The sequence below is a fragment of the Protopterus annectens genome, chromosome 2.part0, assembly GCF_019279795.1.
Source record: "Protopterus annectens isolate FY-2018-M chromosome 2.part0, PAN1.0, whole genome shotgun sequence".
Lineage (NCBI taxonomy): Eukaryota > Metazoa > Chordata > Ceratodontiformes > Protopteridae > Protopterus > Protopterus annectens.
The window spans coordinates 1,406,464,590-1,406,482,506 of record NC_056728.1 but is presented as its reverse complement, the minus strand read 5'-3'; the positions used below and the strand labels follow the sequence as shown (position 1 = coordinate 1,406,482,506).

Genomic DNA, 17,917 nt, shown 5'->3' with positions numbered 1-17,917 from the left:
TTTCAGACAAAAAGAACGGAGCCCTAATATCAAAGTCGCACTTTCTAAATGGCGTACAGACTGTATAACTTATACATATAGAGCTCGGAACAGAGAACTTTCAGGGGAAATTGGCCAATCTACCTCGTGTGCCTTTCAGGCGAGGCTATCTGGATTCCATTTATGCAGCAGCATGGGTAAAGCCTCATACCTTTATCACTCATTACAAAGTCAATTTGGCCTCCAGGAACAGGACCTCTTTTGGGTCTACTGTTCTGAAGAGTTTTCTCCCTTGAGCCACCCAAAAAAGCAGTTGCTAGAGACACTGTCCCAACCAGCAATGAATAAAGTTGAGACAGGACAACATAACATTAAGAAGTTATGTACTCACCATAACGTTCCATGTTTGTTGTCCATCTCACCTTCATTCTTGTGTCCCACCCTCCATCCCCCACCTTCACTCCTGGAGGATCGAGTGGTTCTTATAAAAATTGGATAATATGTCTCTGATTCTTTTCTTGGGATATGGTTACATACATACATACACACATACATACATACATACATACATACATATAATACTTATTGTATCTGCAAACAAGATCTGGGTAATCTTCCCAGAGTATCATGGGATAGGGTATAGCCATGAGTCGGTGGAAGCTCTCGAGCTTTTGTATAAGGCCGAGTTGGAACAGATTCTCTGTTCCAAACTCAACCAACCAGCAATGAATAAAGGCGAGATGGGACAACAAACATGGAACATTATGGTGAGTACACAACTATTTTCAGCAAAGCGGTTGGGGTGAAATGAAATTCAGTAAAATGAGATTCAACGAAATAAAGTAGACCCATGATTTTTTTTTATATAGATATAGCTTTATATGTACATATTTATATACATTATTTGTATATCATTTTGGGTCTGCTTTGTTTTGTTGAATCTCATTTCACTGAATTTCATTTCAGCTCGACCACTTCGATGAAAACTCAAATTACTGAAAACTTGTTTCACTGAATCTCATGTCACTGAACTGCTGTTTAATATATATGGCACTGTGTAGAGTACTGTACGGCAAGTAAGATATATATGCCCATTTCCCCACTGTAGTGCAATCCTGGAGTTAGTATATATAGTTGGGGGCACAGCCCCAATATTGGGGGGTGTGTGGTGTAGCCCCCACCTTGTTTTGTACATTATATTTTACCAAAAACTTCAAAACAATAGACCTGCATAGTTGCCAAACCAATGACTAACTCTATCCAGAAGACAATATGTATTGAAACTAAGTGGGGGCTAAACCAATGCACAGAAGGTTAATTACAGATTATATGGAAGCAAAACCGTCACTATGTAAAACCAACTGGAGTGAAGTGTTCAGTGGAAAAACTGCAGATAGAATGTGGAAAGTTTTGAAAGAGAAATCGTTTTCAAAAAAATAAAAAATGTTTAACATGAGGATCTAGGCATACAACATCAGGGGGAAATATTTCCATAAGAACAAGATATGATTCACAAAAAATATATAAGAAATGGAAGAGAAGTTGAAATACAACTTTGAAAACTGAAATAAACAAGCTGGACAAACACATTTAAGGATTGTGTATAACAAGATCAAGAAAAAGTTGAAGACAAATTTATATAAAGATACTGAGGATAATAGGAAACCTTTTTATAGATATATAAGATGTGGAAGGAGTAGAGAGACACATTGATAAACAGCATGCAGATTCTAAATTTTTATTGTTAGACACAACAGATTATAGATATTTACAAAATCTTGTGCAAAATAGTTTGGCTCCACAAAAGGGGGGATGATGAGTTGTCCTAGTGATATCAGGGTAACCCCAGATACTGGAAACAATTTAGATTGTATTGAAAAAGAACTGCACAGACTGGATCCAAACAAAGCACAGTGAGGAGATGGAATTAGTAACAATGACTGAAGAACCCTTCAGCAAGAACTTACTTTACCATTATATCTATTATTCACTAGGTCATTTAAATATGGGGAGATTCCTCAAGGTTGGAGACATGCGCTTATTAAACGTGTCTTCAAGAGAAAGGGTAGTAGGACCAACCTGGAGTCCTATCTTTAATTCTACTTTCGTGTTGTGGAAAAATAATGGAGAAGCTAATATTGGATGAGTTGTTATCAGAACTGGATAAGTTGGGACTTGAAACCATATATTAGCATGCACATGTTGAAAACAGATGTATTACCACATGTAACATGATGTTCTATAGCAGTATAATAGCTATGAATGAAAAATTGTGCTGTGATGTAATTTATATAGATTTAACTACAGCATTTGATAGGGTCATACACAAAACACTGATCAATAAATTAGTACAACTAGGTATTGTTGTACTCTTGATAAAATGGATAGCCGCATGGCTTACAAATAGGACATGGCAAGTATCATACAGCAACTGGACATTCTTGGTTACAGTCAGGGTGCCCCACAGGGCCCTGTCCTAGGCCCCTACTTGTGTAGATTGGATCTTTCAGACATAACTTTTTCGTCTGAGGTGTTCTACAGTTTACTTGCAGATGACCTGAAATTGGGTAAACTGATTACATATGTTACAGATAAGGCATGTTTGTAAAATAACTTGACTAAATTGACCATTTGGGCACAGGAGAATCATATGCTGATAAATATATCAATAACTAAGCATATGAGATTTGGGAGATATAAATTAAAAGGTGAATATTTAATACATCACAGAGTGATTGAAACTGTAGACTCATTTAAGGCTGTGGGTATATGGGTAGATTCAGCTACAAGTTTTTCTAATCATATCAGACAATTGGTTAATGATAGCTATAGCTTGTATAAAAAGATTTATAAAGTCTAGAAAATCAAAATGTTTGTTAGTTACACTAGACTCAAACTTGAGTATGGAATAACAGTATGGAAACCTTTAAGAAAACGAGCATGAGTAAACTGGGAAAGAATACAGCAGAAACATTTAAGTTATTATGAAAGACTTAAATAACCAAACTTGTACAGTGTTTCTTACAGATATTTAAGAGGAGATATTATTCAAGTATATAGGGCATTGAGACAACTACCTCTGGGAATGTTTGGAGTTTTCAAAAAGTACTAGAGAATCATCAGATAACCCATGTAGAAGATTCTGTAAGAATGAGAAGTGTACTAATTGGCTCTCTGACAGAGTAGCCATTGCATGGAACAGACTACCAAATTACATTAAAGCAAGTAGTAGTTTAGATATTTTTAAGAACAGCCTGGACACTTATTTTGGGAACAAGTGGTTTGGCATATTGGCAAGCTAGAAAGGCATTAATGCCCGTAATTGAAATATTTGTATGTATATTTGTGTGTGTATGTGTGTATATGTGTGTATATATATATATATATATATATATATATATATATAATGTATATATATATATATATATATATATATATATATACATATATATATATATATATATATATATATATATGTGTGTGTGTGTGTGTGTGTGTGTGTGTGTATATATATATATATATATATACATATATATATATATATATATATATATATATATATATATATATATATATATATATATATATATATATATATATATATATATATATATATATAGAGAGAGAGAGAGAGCTCTGTTTACTGTGTTTATCTTCATTACAAGTTTCAACCACTAACAAAATCAGTTGTGAATTATACTAGGATTCTGTATTGAGACTTGCATTGTATTATCATGAGCAGTCACTTATGTTTCCTATTAGAACTTACAAATCAGAAGTGCCTCACTTCTTCATTTTATGTACACTAGGTTTATATAAGCTTAAGTTCTTGATGATAATTAACCAGTACACTTTCCTTTTATAAAAGCTGGGCTAGTTAACATATCTCTTAACTTCCAAGTACAAGAAATTTGGACAAAGCTAAACTTAATGGAGGGATAAAGGCTCAAAAGCAGGGACAATTTTTAAATATTGCCTTTATAAACTTAAAGTTGCTAAAATAATAGGTTTTGTTTCAACTTGCATTTTCTGAAGGATATAATGTCTAAAAGTTGTGTGTGAAATATAGGTCATCATTAATTACTTTAATACTAATTGATTTATCAGAATACCTCAAATTTTGAGGAACAGACCAAAAAATAGTAAAAAAATTTGGACAGCTGAGATTTATTCGTAGTTAACAACATGTGTTCTTAACAGGTTGGTGTTTGACAGAGGGTTAGAGTTGCAAGAGAGTGTTAAAACCCAAGGAAGGATCATACTAGCTTTGGAAACTTCACTTTAGTCACCCATAGCCATACCTTCATGTCAGTTTTTCTCTCCATAATGATTGCAACCCCCACCAACTTCTCTTGTATTTCTCATTATCATCCCTCCTTACTACTTGTTCTTGAGTAGCTGTCTCATTGTGACCTGCCTTCCATGAAGTATCTCTGAGTGCTGCCCTGAACACCTGTTTGCCATAGTGTGTTGGATCTTAGAATGGTTAATGTGCTATTTGCTGTATGTTGTTAACAGTATGGGAGATCCTGAAGTTAACCACTGCTGATTCCAGTTTGCTAATGTGTTGCAGGCTTGAGTGCTGATTTTAAATGGTATGAATTTCACCAGAAGTTGGTCTGCCACAGGTAACCTAAACAACTGAATTTCCATTACTGACTGTCTTAAAGTACATCAGGAGCTGAATACTTTTCCCTTTTTCATTTGTATGTCTGTAAATAGTGCAACAAGTTATTAATCAGATGTTCTTCTTGTTTCACTGTTGCAGTCATTACATTTGGGTAATCCTGCTGGCAGGTTGCCCTCAGCTGGCCTGAATTCCAAAGTCTTGGGTCCTGCTTCGGCTGCTGTCGCCCCTTCCCTGACGTCAGGTCATCAGGGGTGTAAAAGAAGCAGACGACTCCATTTTCTTCAGTCTTTCTTGCTGCGCGGTGCTCGAAGCAAAAGCAGTTCGCAAGTGCCGGTCGGCCGACTCCTGAGATTTTCGTGTTCGAGTTTCAGATCCAAAGTCTTCAATAAAGCTAAATACCCCATTGGGGAAACTTTTTTTTCTTGCTCTAGACCGATGTCAGAAAAAGTTAATAATTGTATTTCATGTGGAAAGCAAATACCTCATAAGGACTTTCATTCTTACTGTATTCCTTGCCTCGGCCCTGATCACAACGTTACTGGTTGTCTGTTTTGTGCTAGATTTAACCAATGCACTATTAAGCGTCGGTATGATTTTGCTTTAAACTTTTTTGGACACCGGTTTAATTATCCTCCAATGTCATCGGATAGCCATCTGACTACCGGAGTTCACAAAAAACACAAAGAAAAGGATAGAGATAAACAGCCGAGGCCCAAAACCGACGAAGCTTCTCCTAAGCAAGTCGCCTGTTCGCCGGTTCTCAGTGAGGTGCTTTCGCAGCCCCTGACGCCCGCTACTTTAGAGTCTCAGGCCGCTACCGACTCCCACGTGGAGTCGGTTATGCCGCTGGATACTCAAGGTATTGGACCCTCTGACACTAATCCCTCAGATTGCTCCAGAGCCGCTGAGCAGGCACCGGCTTCTGAGGGTGCATTCAGACCTAAACATCTCTACATTAAAACGACTTCAGCTTTTAAGGCAAAGACTAAAGCACCTTCTAAAGCAAGGAAACAAACTCAAAAGCCACGTCGACAGGACTCTAGGCCCAAAAAACAGATGTTCAAAATGGCCGAAGACTTGATTACCTTGATCAGGGGCTCCCATCCCCCTCCTGATAAGAGGCCTAGGCAAGAGACTGACTATGAATCTTCAGATCAGGTTTCTGTTTCTTCTGATTCCTCTTCTGATCAGGAATATTCTCTTCCCCCTATGAGGATTCTGATGCTGAAGAATCTTCCTTCAGCATATCCTCTTGAGGACTATTCTTTTGGCGAAACCTTGCATACCATGAGGGAGCATTTCCACTGGGAGAGCCAAGATTTTTCAGAATCTAAAGAGGCTCAGGGATTTCCTTTTACTACCTCAGCACAGGCCTCTAGCCATTCTACCTGTTAGACATTGTAGATGATGTGTTTGCGGAGTCTAGTCTGACTCCTTAACCCCAGCTCCTGTTAAGCCTGACCGATATTACAAGGTTCCTGACTCTCACAAATTTCTTTTTAAAAACCCTGCTGCTGACCCAGAAACCATTTCACAGGGTCCAAAGGGAGTTGAGGCTTCCACTGCTAAAAACCAAACCCCCTCTGACACAGATTCAAGGGCACTGGATAGATGGGGAAAAAAGGTTTACACATCTGCAACTTTGGCTGTAAGGGCCTTAAACTGTCAGTTTCATATGCTCAAATATCAGCAACATGTCATGGGATTGCTTAAACAGAAAATGTTGTTAAACTCAATGTGCAGAAAACAAGGAAATGCAGTATTTATTGCATGCAGCTGAACAAGTTGGAAAGCATACTTTGCAATGTGGCTTTGATTCTTTGGAGGCCTCCTGCAGGGCTGCAGTTACGGGTTCTGTAATTAGGTGGCATGCTTGGTTAAAGGAACAAAATCTGCCTGATCATGTTTAAATTACTAGATGCACCTTTATAGCATGATACTTTGTTTGGTGTTAAGGCAGAAGAGGTATTAAAGAAAATGGAGGACAAAGCTAAATCTATGCAAACTGTTAAAGATTTTTTTTACAAGTACAGCCCCCTAGGTTTAGTAGACACTGGCCTACAAAAAAATTGGTCCTTTCCTGTGTCTGACCTCAAAGGGACAGATCCCAGAAGCAAGGCTCATACAGGTCAAAGCAGTGGGGTGCTTCTACCTCCAAAGTTGGAGAAGACAAATCACAAACATACAGGAAACAGTCTCAATGACTTCCCCCTGCCTGCACCAAGCACCTGTCTATTGGCAGCGCCCTTAGGGGGAAAAATAGCACTTTTTTCTCAAAATTGGCACATTATAACCCAGGACAAGTGGGTTCCAAATAGTGTCACAAGGCTACAAGTTCCACTTCCATACTCTGCCAAAGGCAAACGGCTGGCCAGATCTACCAAAAAAATCAATGGGCAGAGGCACAAAAACAACTCTCATCCCTCATGGACATGGGGGCCATTCAACAAGTACCAGAGCAAGAGCAGGGACAAGGATTTTACTCAAGACTGTTCTTGGTACCCAGAAAGGGCAAGGCCTGGAAGCCGATAGTGGACCTGTCTATTCTGAACACATTCCCGGATATTTCAAAATGTTGTCTTTGCAGCAGCTTCTGCCCATGCTGGGCAAGAATGCTTGGCTTGTGACTTTAGACCTAAAAGAGGCATACCTGCATGTTCCAATCAGACAGTCATGCAGAAGATACCTTAGATTCAAGGGTGGTTCAATGCATTACCAATTCTCTGCACTGCCCTTTGGCTTATCTACTGCGCCCAGGGTCTTTACAAAGTGCCTGGCACCAGTAATTGCATTCTGCAGACGAAGAGGAATACAGATATATCCTTACTTGGATGACTGTCTCATTCAAGCAGAGAACAAGGACATTCTTCTTCAACATCTGGCGTTTGTGAAAAGACTTCTAACATGCCTAGGGTACACAGTCAACAAAAAGAAATCAAAATTAGTACCCTCTCAAGAGAGAATATTCCTGGGTGCAAGCTTAAATACAACTGCCCAGATGGCTTATCTCACGCCAGACAAACAAAGGCAACTGACTACCTTTTTCAAAATGTTGGCAACAAAGGCCCAGTTATCTGCAAGAAAAAATTCTGCAGGCTTTGGACTTCATGGCATCCTGCATCCTACTAATTCCATCTGCAAGAAAAATTCTGCAGGCTTTGGACTTCATGGCATCCTGCATCCTACTAATTCCATATGCAAGACTGCATATGAGGAAACTTCAATGGTACCTAAAAAGTGTTTGGATTCAACATTGCCACAGCCTGGAAACGATCATTACTCTCATCCCCTGCCTGCAACAGGAGTTTCAGTGGTGGGCAAAGGCTTGTCACCAGAACAAGGGACAGCCATTCATATTACCCCCAGCCAGCCAGACTCTTAACAACGGATGCATCAGATTATGCCTGGGGGGCCCACATGGCAGGAAGATGTATTCAGGCAACATGGTCCTCAAACCAAATGCATCTACATGTCGATCAAAAAGAGATGCCAGCTGTTCAAAATGCCCCAACAGCCTTCAAGGACCTACTTCATCCAGGACAACTACTGATAAGGACCAACAACACCACGGTCATGTGGTATATAAACAAGCAGGGGGGGCACACATTCTTACCCCCTTTTGCAGACTAGCCATGACCTTGTGGGACACAGCTTTGACTCACCAAATACATCTGCAGGCACAATTCCTGCCAGGAAAGGAAAATACTCTGGCAGACGAACTAAGCAGAAACTTCATGGATCCCCACAAGTGGAAGCTGGATCCGCAAGTCTTCAACATGATAGCAAGGAAATGGAGGATGCCCGGACATGGATCTTTTTGCCTCCCCTCACAATTACTAACTAAAAAGATTCTGCATAAGGACTTATCACAGACAAGCATGGAAAGTGGACACCCTATCTTTCAGCTGGAAAAACCTGTCAGTGTATGCCTTTCCTCCACTGCCTCTCCTCCCCAAGGTACTCCTAAAGATCAGACAGGAGAAGCCAAAGATGATACTGATTGCCCCAGACTGGCCACGCCAGTACTGGTATCCAATCCTAAGGAGCTTGTCATTATACCCAGCCTGGACCTTACCTCAAATACCTCGTCTACTGACGCAACCCAACAATCAGATCCTGCACAGCCAACTCAGGGCATTAAACTTGGCAGCATGGCGGATAATGTAGTCACACAAAAAACACCCCTCAGTAAAGCTGTGATGGATGTCATTCTGGAAGTCAGAAGCCTAGTACTAGAAAGTCTTATGCTGGAAAATGGAAGAGATTCTGTGCTTGGAACTAGGCACAAGGAACTGATACAACTGTCCCAAACATTCCTCAGATTTTGCAATACTTAACTGAGATGCTGTACAAAAGCCTTTCGTTTTCATCAGTTGAAATTCATGCCTCTGCCATTTCGTCTCATTACAATACAGAGCCACCACTGTTTTTCTCATCCTTTATTAAAGCAGTACCTCAGAGGGGCCAAAAATTTAAGGCCTCCAAGGAGATTACCAGTACTGGCATGGGACCTCAACTGTGTCTTGGAAAAACTCAGCCTGCCTCCTTTTGAACCAGCTGCTACTGCTGATATAAAGTTTTTATCTTGGAAAACAGCTCTGCTCCTAGCAATTACTTCAGCAAGATGAGTTTCAGAGCTATAGGCGGTCATGGCTGTGGAACCTTTTATAATTTTTCATCCAGACAGGGTTTCCCTGAGGACAAATCCAACATTTATGCCTAAAGTGGTGTCCAGTGTGACTCTTAACCAGACTATTCATCTGCCAACTTTTTACCCAAAACCACAGAAAAAGGGGGAGAGAATTCTGCATTCTTTGGACATACACTGACAGCTTAGATTCTACTTAGACAGAACCAAAGTTTTCAGGAAGACAGAGCAATTACTAGTGGCATATGATGCAGGATCACAAGGAGAGGCCATCTCAAAGCAGACTGTTTCTAAGTGGTTAGGCCACTGCATTCGTTTCTGCTACTTACACCATGGCAAGCCAGTGCATAAGGGCATTAGGCCACATTCCACCAGAGCTGCAGCCACTTCAGCAGCCTTTCTCAGGCGAGTACCTACCAGGGACATTTTAGAGGCAGTTACTTGGATTTCAGTGCAAACCCTTACAAAGCATTATCATCTGCCACTCTACTCTAAATCCAGGGCAGGCTTTGCCACTGCAGTTCTGCAGGGCCTCCTAGCTGCTCCTACTGCTGTCTAGCTCCAGCCTCCCAACCATAACTTTGGGACTCTACCCAAATGTAATGACTGCAACAGTGAAACACGAAGAACATAGTACAGTTGTGTACACTTACCATAAATGTAGATGTTAGAGTGTATTCACTGTTACAGTCCAGGTTACCCTCCCGCCATCCCCCTTTTTTCTATGGATCTTCTCTTTCCTTCTCTGATGTATACAACCTATGTGGTGTATTTGCTTATAGATGAAGGTATAATTTATTTTGGTGCATTTATTAATATAAATATAAATTAAAAAAAAAAAAAAATATATATATATATATATATATATATATATATATATATATATGTGTGTGTGTGTTTGTCTACCCTTTTAGGGGCACCTGACAAGAAGAAAATTGTGTCGGCTGCTTCTTTTATACCCCTGATGACCTGACGTCAGTGAAGGGGCGACAGCAGCTGACGCAGGACCCAAGACTTTGGAATTCAGGCCGGCTGAGGGCAACCTGCCAGCAGGATTACCCAAATGTAATGACTGCAACAGTGAATACACTCTAACATCTACATTTATGGTAAGTGTACACAACTGTACTTTTTCTAGTCTCCATGATGTTGATTTATGAGCAGTCTTATTTTTTTCCCTCTTTTAGATTCAGCTGTGGGACACGGCAGGCCAAGAACGCTTCAGGAAAAGTATGGTGCAGCACTATTATAGAAATGTGCATGCAGTTGTTTTTGTGTATGATATGACGAACAATGCCAGCTTCCAGAGTCTGCCTGCTTGGATTGAGGAATGTAGACAGCATTCTCTGGGCAGTGATATTCCTCGCATCCTGGTGGGTAACAAATGTGACCTGCGTAATGCTGTACAAGTTAAGACAGATTTGGCACAGAAATTTGCAGACACGCAAAGCATGCCTTTGTTTGAAACGTCTGCAAAAAATCCAAATGACAATGACCACGTGGAAGCCATATTCATGACTCTGGCCCACAAACTCAAAAGCCACAAGCCAATGATGCTTAGTCAGCCACCAAATGGAATCCAACTAAAGCCGGATGAGAAACCTGCAATGGCTTGCTGGTGTTAATTGTGTCAATCTGCCATGAAAAAGTAGGAGTGTCTACTTGGAAGAGCAAGGTGAAGATTGAATATGTCCAGGCCTTCCCTGCAACAATGCATACCCAAATATTTCCAAGGGATGTTGTGTGTCAAAGGGTGTATTAGTTTGTCTGTGTATTGCAGACTTCACTGTATCGCCTAACAAGAACAAGTCATGTTTCCTTTTCACCTTCTAATTGCTAATACTTGGTCAGATGTGTCAAATGACTGTGGATGTGATAAACGTGTCTTTAAGTTGTTTTGAGTTATTGGGAAGGTGCAGCAGAGATGGTACAAGCTGTAGTATAGTGACATTTTGCAGTCCATGGTATGAGTCATTGTAAGAAGGGAACTGACTTAACTGTGCTTTGAACTCATGGTTATAAGACGACTTTCCTACTAGGCCTCTGGCCTGTAATTGCAGAAGTCCTGATTTTTTTTTTCTCTCTCCATAGAGGTCTGCCTTTAAAAAGCTGCTAAAGACTATGTTTAAATGAAAATAAAGGTTTTTATTTTCTTCAACTTTTGCAGGTCACCTCACTTTATATCATTCTACAAAAATGGAAACAGAACCTTAACCTTTGTTCTTCTGTTTGTCAGACATTGCAGTTTGTTTTGATATCACTGCTTGTGGCAGACGTCACGGCAATGGGTTAGGAACAAGCTGTTTTCGTATGAATAGTCGTACGATTGCACCAAAATGCAGACCTCTTTGTACCCAGATAGTTTGACAGTTTGATGTGAGAAGGGGTGGGGATAAGTTCAGCTAATTATGCAGTGTATTTAATAAAACTTGGGAGTATAAGCCATATTGATTGCCTTATAAAGACTATTAGGTGAAAGACATCTGCATAGTAGAAGCAGAAGTGCAAACTTTTTTTTGTGAAATTATCTGTATCTTTAGTGAGTCATTTTTTACATTCTTGAGGCAGAATATAAAAAATGACCAGTGTCTGCAGTGGTCTGTAATCTTGTTTTGTTGCTATACTGCCAGTACCATACTTGCAGTACTGTCACTCTAACGTAGCATTCCTCTGGTCCAATTGAGCTTGTGTCTGTTTTGTAAATGGTGTTTAAACCTCTATATTTTCTTTGTTAATAGAATGCTTGGAGTAAAAGGGAAGCTTCTGCATGACTACTTTGCCAAGTTACTTTCACCATATTGGGTAAAGCACAGTATGTTATCAAGGTTGAAAGTGATGTCTTTTTAATACTAGGAATATTAGTGTGTGGCATTATTTTAGTAACCAGAGACACTTCATGTTTATTGATGGAGGTGCGCTGAATTTCAGTCATTGCACTAACGAAAGCTAATATATTGAATTTTATGATTCATTGTTTAAATTTTATTTGCATCTGACATGCTTCTTTTCCTTTTATTCGGTGTGAACTTTGCCTAATGCCTGCAAAAGTGCTGCATAGGACTTTTGTTGACAGGAGTCTACCATCCTCCATTACATCATGGGTTCATGGCTTCGTAAACCCCCCCTTTATATAACATGCATTTTGTGTGAAATGTCATTATTGGTGAAGTCATACTGTTTTGCAGCCTGAGTAAACTTGGTTAGCCAGGCTGAAAGTTGTCCCACATTGTTGTCATGTACAGCGTGTTCTGTTGAGCAGAAGAAGAACAACTCTAGAAATAAAATGTTGGTTCTAATGTACTATTTATGTATGTATTATTTGCCTGGCAGCCTGCTATGGCTTAATTGACTCAGTTTGGGGAGCAGTTGTTGATTTTGTTGTGGCAGTAATTTTAGGAATCGTCCATTTCACAACATGAAGAGCTGTTAAAGTAGGCAGGCTACTCACATGGCAGAATGTTTCCCATCATTGAAAGTGCTGAATGAACTGCACAAGTCATGAGCCTTTTTTAAATGTCTGTATTGGTAGTAGATGTTCTTCGTGTTTCACTGTTGCAGTCATCACCTGTGGGTAACCCTTGCTGTGGTAGCCCTTGGCCGGCCCGAATACCAGAGCCAATGTTTTTCCATGTCTGTTGCTGTTACCTCCATTAGATCAGTCTTTCTTGCTGTGGAGCCTGTAGCAGAAGCAGCTCACAAATGTGCCGGTCGGTCGCTACCAGAGTTTGAATTTCAGCTGAAAACATCTAAAGCGAAGTACCCTGTTGGGGATCCTTTTTTTTTTTTCTTGCACTAACCGATGTCCGAAAAAGTTAACAACTGTCTCGCCTATGGAAAGCAGATCCCACACCAAGACTTCCATTCATACTGCGTCACTTGTTTAGGCCCAGACCACGACGTCCCCTGTTGCCGGTTCTGTGCCCTCTTTAACGTGAGAACCATTCGCCATAGAGCTATTATTGTAGACTGGTATTTTCATCTTCTGTCTTCGCATTCCGAAATGGCATCAGTCGGCCAACAATTCATGGACATTCTGAAAAAAAGTGGGTTAAATATGGAGACAGACCACACAAGGCTAAGCCTTCAGACGACTCTACCACTAAGCAGGTCGTGAGTTCTCCAGAATTCAGTGAGATGCTTTCGCAGCCCCCAGATGCTCGATTCAATATTAATGCAGGCCTCTACCGAGACCCTTTCAGAGTCTGGTACGCTGCAGAAATCATCTTCTTCCGAGCTTTTGGCTGTCTCTGCCTTGGTTGGGTCTGGAGCCACGATGCAGGTGCACTGGCTTCTGAGGAGGCCTCTCGCACTACAGAATCTAGACAGAAACCACATCTTCTCATCCGACTACCACTTATCTCAGGCCAATGGATACACTTGGGCCTAGAAGCCAGGCCACTCCTAGAAAATCTGCCTCTAGCCACCATCTTGCTCCTGCTCCACCACCCCAAGCACAAATGTTTAAAATGGCGGAGGATCTCATTCCCATTATCGGGGATAGTCAGGCCACAACTTCTAAAAGGAAAATACACCCTTCCCCAGAAATTATGACAGAACAGGCTTCTGAGGAATTTGACTGTTCAGATTTTGAAGAGGAACAACAACCCCTGACTGCTTATGAGGATTCAGATGCAGAAGAGTCCATTCCCTCTTCCCTCTTCCTCCTCACCAGAAGACCTTTGCTTTGGGGAAATCCTTCACACCCTCTGGGAACATTTCAATGGCAATCTCAGGATTTCCCCCAGTCTAAGAAAAGACTTAGTGTTTGGACCTGCCCCAGCACAAAGACCCATGGCCATCCCTCTTATTTTAGAAGTGGTGGATGATGTTTTCCATGAATCCAGCTTAGCCCCTGACACCCTTTCACCTGCTCAGAAGTGGTGGATGATGTTTTCCATGAATTACATAGGGACCTAAGAGAGCTAAGACTAGTTCTGCTAAAAATATTGTTCCTTCTGACAAAGATTCCGGAGCTCTTAAAGTAATGGATGCACCCCTGGATAAGGACCTCTTATTTGGAGTAAAGGCTGAAGAGGTGCTTAAAAAGATGGAAGACTGAGCAAAATCTGTGCAAACAGTAAAAGATTTCTTTCAGGTTCAACCTCCCAGGTTCAGCAGGAACTTTCCCTCTAAGCACTGGTCCTTCCCTGCACCTAGCAGATAGGGCCAAGGTAAGCCCCGCAGGGACAACCCACCCAGGCCCCTATCCCAGGGGCAGCAGAGAACCAAACAGTGGACCACTTCAACCCCAAAGGCAGGGAGTTCTAAGCCACCCTTCTGCGGCAAAAACTCTCGATTACTCCCTCTGCCCATCTTAAACTCCCAATTCCAAAAGGGTAGCCAGACTTACCACCAAATCAGTGGGCAGAGGCATTGAAATGGGTACAAACTCTCATATCCCAGGGGGCAATAGAACCTGTCTGATCAGATCAAACAGGCAAAGGCTTTTATTCCAGACTATTCCTTGTTCCCAGAAAAGAGGGCACTTGGCACCCCATCCTGGATCTATCCATTCTGAACACCTCCCTGGTGGTCCCCAAATTCAAAATGCTAAGTTTGCAGCAGCTGCTGCCTATGCTGACAAAAGATGCCTGGCTAGTGACCCTAGACCTAAAAGATGCCTACCTCCACATTCCCATAAGGGAATCCTGCAGGAAATTCCTGCACTTCAGAGCAGGTTCACAACACTTTCAGTTCTCTGTGCTACCCTTTGGCTTATGTACTGCACCCAGAGTATTCACCAAATGCTTAGCCCCGGCCATAGCATTTTGCAGACAGAGAAATATACAGCTTTACCCTTATCTGGACGATTGCCTCATTCAGGTAGAGTGCAAAGAAAAGCTGCTCCAGGACCTTCTCTTTGTCAAAACTCTCCTGACTTCCCTAGGGTTCATTATCAATGAGAAGTCAAAGCAAACACCCTCCAGGAAGATTATTTTCTTGGGAGCACTGCTGGACACAGCATCCCAATTGGCCTTCTTATCCCCAGAAAAGCAAAGCTTCCTGCCTCTCTACTTTACCCAGCTAGCTTCCAAAAGTCACCTCACTGCGAGGAAGTTCCCACAAGCCTTGGGGTACATGGCATTTTGCATCCTTCTAATTCCTCTGGCCAGACTTCACATGAGGAAACTTCAGTGGTATCTAAAGAACCTTTGTCAGCACTCTAAGCCTCTAGAGACCTCTCCCTCTGATCCCCTGTATAAGGGCCGAGTTTCTCTGGTGGGCAGGGACCTGTGCCAAGAACGAGGGTCTTCCTTCATCCTCCACCCTACCGGCCAGACCATCACCACCGACGACTCAGACATTGCTTGGGGCACTCACCTAACAGGCAGGTGCACCCAGGGTCTTTGGGATGCCCAGCACCTTCCCTTACACATCAATCAAAAGGAAATGATGGCAGTACAAAAGGCTCTGACATCCTTCAAACCCCGTACAGGCTAGCCATGGGTTTATACCTAATTGCCCAATACCTACCAGGGGTCAGCAACACCCTGGCAGACCACCTAAGCAGAAACTTACTGTATCCCCACGAATGGCAGCTCCACAGGAAAATCTTTTTGCAAGTCATTCGGGAGTGGGGTACTCCGGAGGTGGATCTCTTTGTTTCGCACCTCAACCACCAGCTGGAAAATTTCTGTATCTGGGAGTATCACCACCTACCGTGGAAGGTGGATGCTTTTGACCTTCCCCTGGAATTTCCACTTTGTGTACACATTTCCTCCTCTACTTCTTATTCCCAAGGTACTGATCAAGATAAGGGAGGAGAGACCAAAGGCCATTCTCATTGCTCCAGATCGGCCCAGACAGCATTGGTACCACTTACTGCACAGCCTGACATCACAGCCTCCCAGGCAGCTTCCCCAGATCTCAGACCCTTTGACCCAGGTTGGGGGGGAATGCTGCACCCATACTTGCAGACTCAAACTGTCAGCATGGCTAATAACTTTAAAAGCAAACAAGGGGTCCCTGTTAAGCAAACGGGTCCTAGACATCACAGAGGCCAGAAGGCCCAGCACCAGAAAATCTTACGCAGGGACATGGAAAAGATTCTGCTGCTGGAGCCGGTCCAGAGGGGGCAGTACCTCACAACCTTTCATCCTCTCATATTGGACTACCTTGCGGAGTTGCTCAATAGTGGCCTTGCCTTCTCTTGTATTAAAATCCATACCTCAGCCATTTCAGCTCATTTCAATTCAGACCAGCCCCTGTTCTCACAACCTTTGATTAAACAATTCCTCAGAGGGGCTTCTAATATCAGACCTCCCAGAAGGCCACCCACTCCAGTCTGGGACCTGAACTATGTTTTATAAAAACTAACCTTACCTCCATTTTAACCTGCTGCTTCAGTAGAATTGAGATATCTGTCTTGGAGGACTGCTTTCCTGCTAGCTATCACCTCACCAAAAAAAAAAAAAATGAGCACCAGAAATGGATAAAATCCAAAGAAAACCAAAAGGAGACTTCCTCAAAACTCAAACAGAATTTATTAAGAGCTTTCATCAGCCTGTATCAGTTGACTTCTTCAGAATAATTAAAACATCAAGTACATCAAATGTAAGTACCATTTGGAGAACATCACCTGACTCAATCAGCTAATGAAAAACTGCTTTCAATAAAAATGCAAATTAGTTAAAAGTACCATACAAAAATATTTAAAGACTGTATAGACCTTATTTAAATTGATTAATAAAACATACATACAACATGCATAGCATAAAACATCACAAAAAACTTGTAAAAATGTATTAATGTATTTTTTTTTATAAATTCTAACTTGTATTAAATTATGTAAGAACGCAGCTTCAGAAAGCTGCTTAAACTAAGACTGTCATTAAGATGGGATTTAATGAGGGAAATGTTTATTTCTAGAGAGTACCCCATTGATTTGGTTGAGAACATCTATAATGAAGTTTGTGAAAAGAGGGAAAGAGGAATTATAATGCCTTTATTAAATCCTAGGAATGTGAACTCAGATTCAAATTTGGGTAGGATTCCCATTCCTGAACCAGATAATGAGTACACGTGTTCCTTCATTACTAGATTTTCAGCAGACCACCAAGGTATATACAATATTTTAAAGAAAAATTGGCAGATTTTTCATAGTCAAGAAGGATTTTTGGAAAAGGTGGGGGCAAAACCACCTTTAATTTTCAGGAGAGGGGCGACTATTAAGAACTTGTTGGAACAAAAGATAACAATCTTACCCCAACATGGTGTCCTGGGAACCAAAAAATGTGTTTTTTGTGCCCAGTGTAATTTTATTCTAAGTACTGAGAAGATTAAAATCAATCATACTACTATTAGACCTCGAGGGAAATTTCACTGTAACTCACAGGGGGTTGTCTATGCTGCCTTATGTACAAAATGTAAAGGTTTTTACATTGGGAAAACTAAGTGAAAGAGAGAATTTGTGAACATGGGAGGGACCATAAAGATCACAATCCTAATAGTGATTTATTTAAACAGAAAAATATCCTACTCATGATTTTAAGTTTTTGGTGGTTGAAAAGGTTCTCCAAGACCCTCGAGGTGGACCGTGGGAAGACCTTCTTGAATTTAAGGAGGTATGTTGGCAAGTGAGATTCAGTGCTCTTATATTCCTGTCTTAATGACCGCCTTAGTTTAAGAAGCTTTAACATAATTTAAGTTAGAATTTATAA

At 41.1% G+C, this 17,917-nt stretch overlaps 1 protein-coding gene across 1 annotated transcript in view; it reads left to right on the top strand.

Moving 5' to 3' along the window:
* The window catches only part of RAB33B (RAB33B, member RAS oncogene family), a 115,388-nt gene extending 102,831 nt beyond the window's left edge, over positions 1-12,557 (top strand). The window contains exon 2 of the mRNA XM_044061633.1: positions 10,445-12,557. Coding sequence (XP_043917568.1) covers positions 10,445-10,882 — 438 coding nt within the window. The 3' untranslated portion in view covers positions 10,883-12,557. The remainder of the gene's footprint in view (positions 1-10,444) is intronic.
* The last annotated feature ends 5,360 nt before the right edge of the window (positions 12,558-17,917 follow it).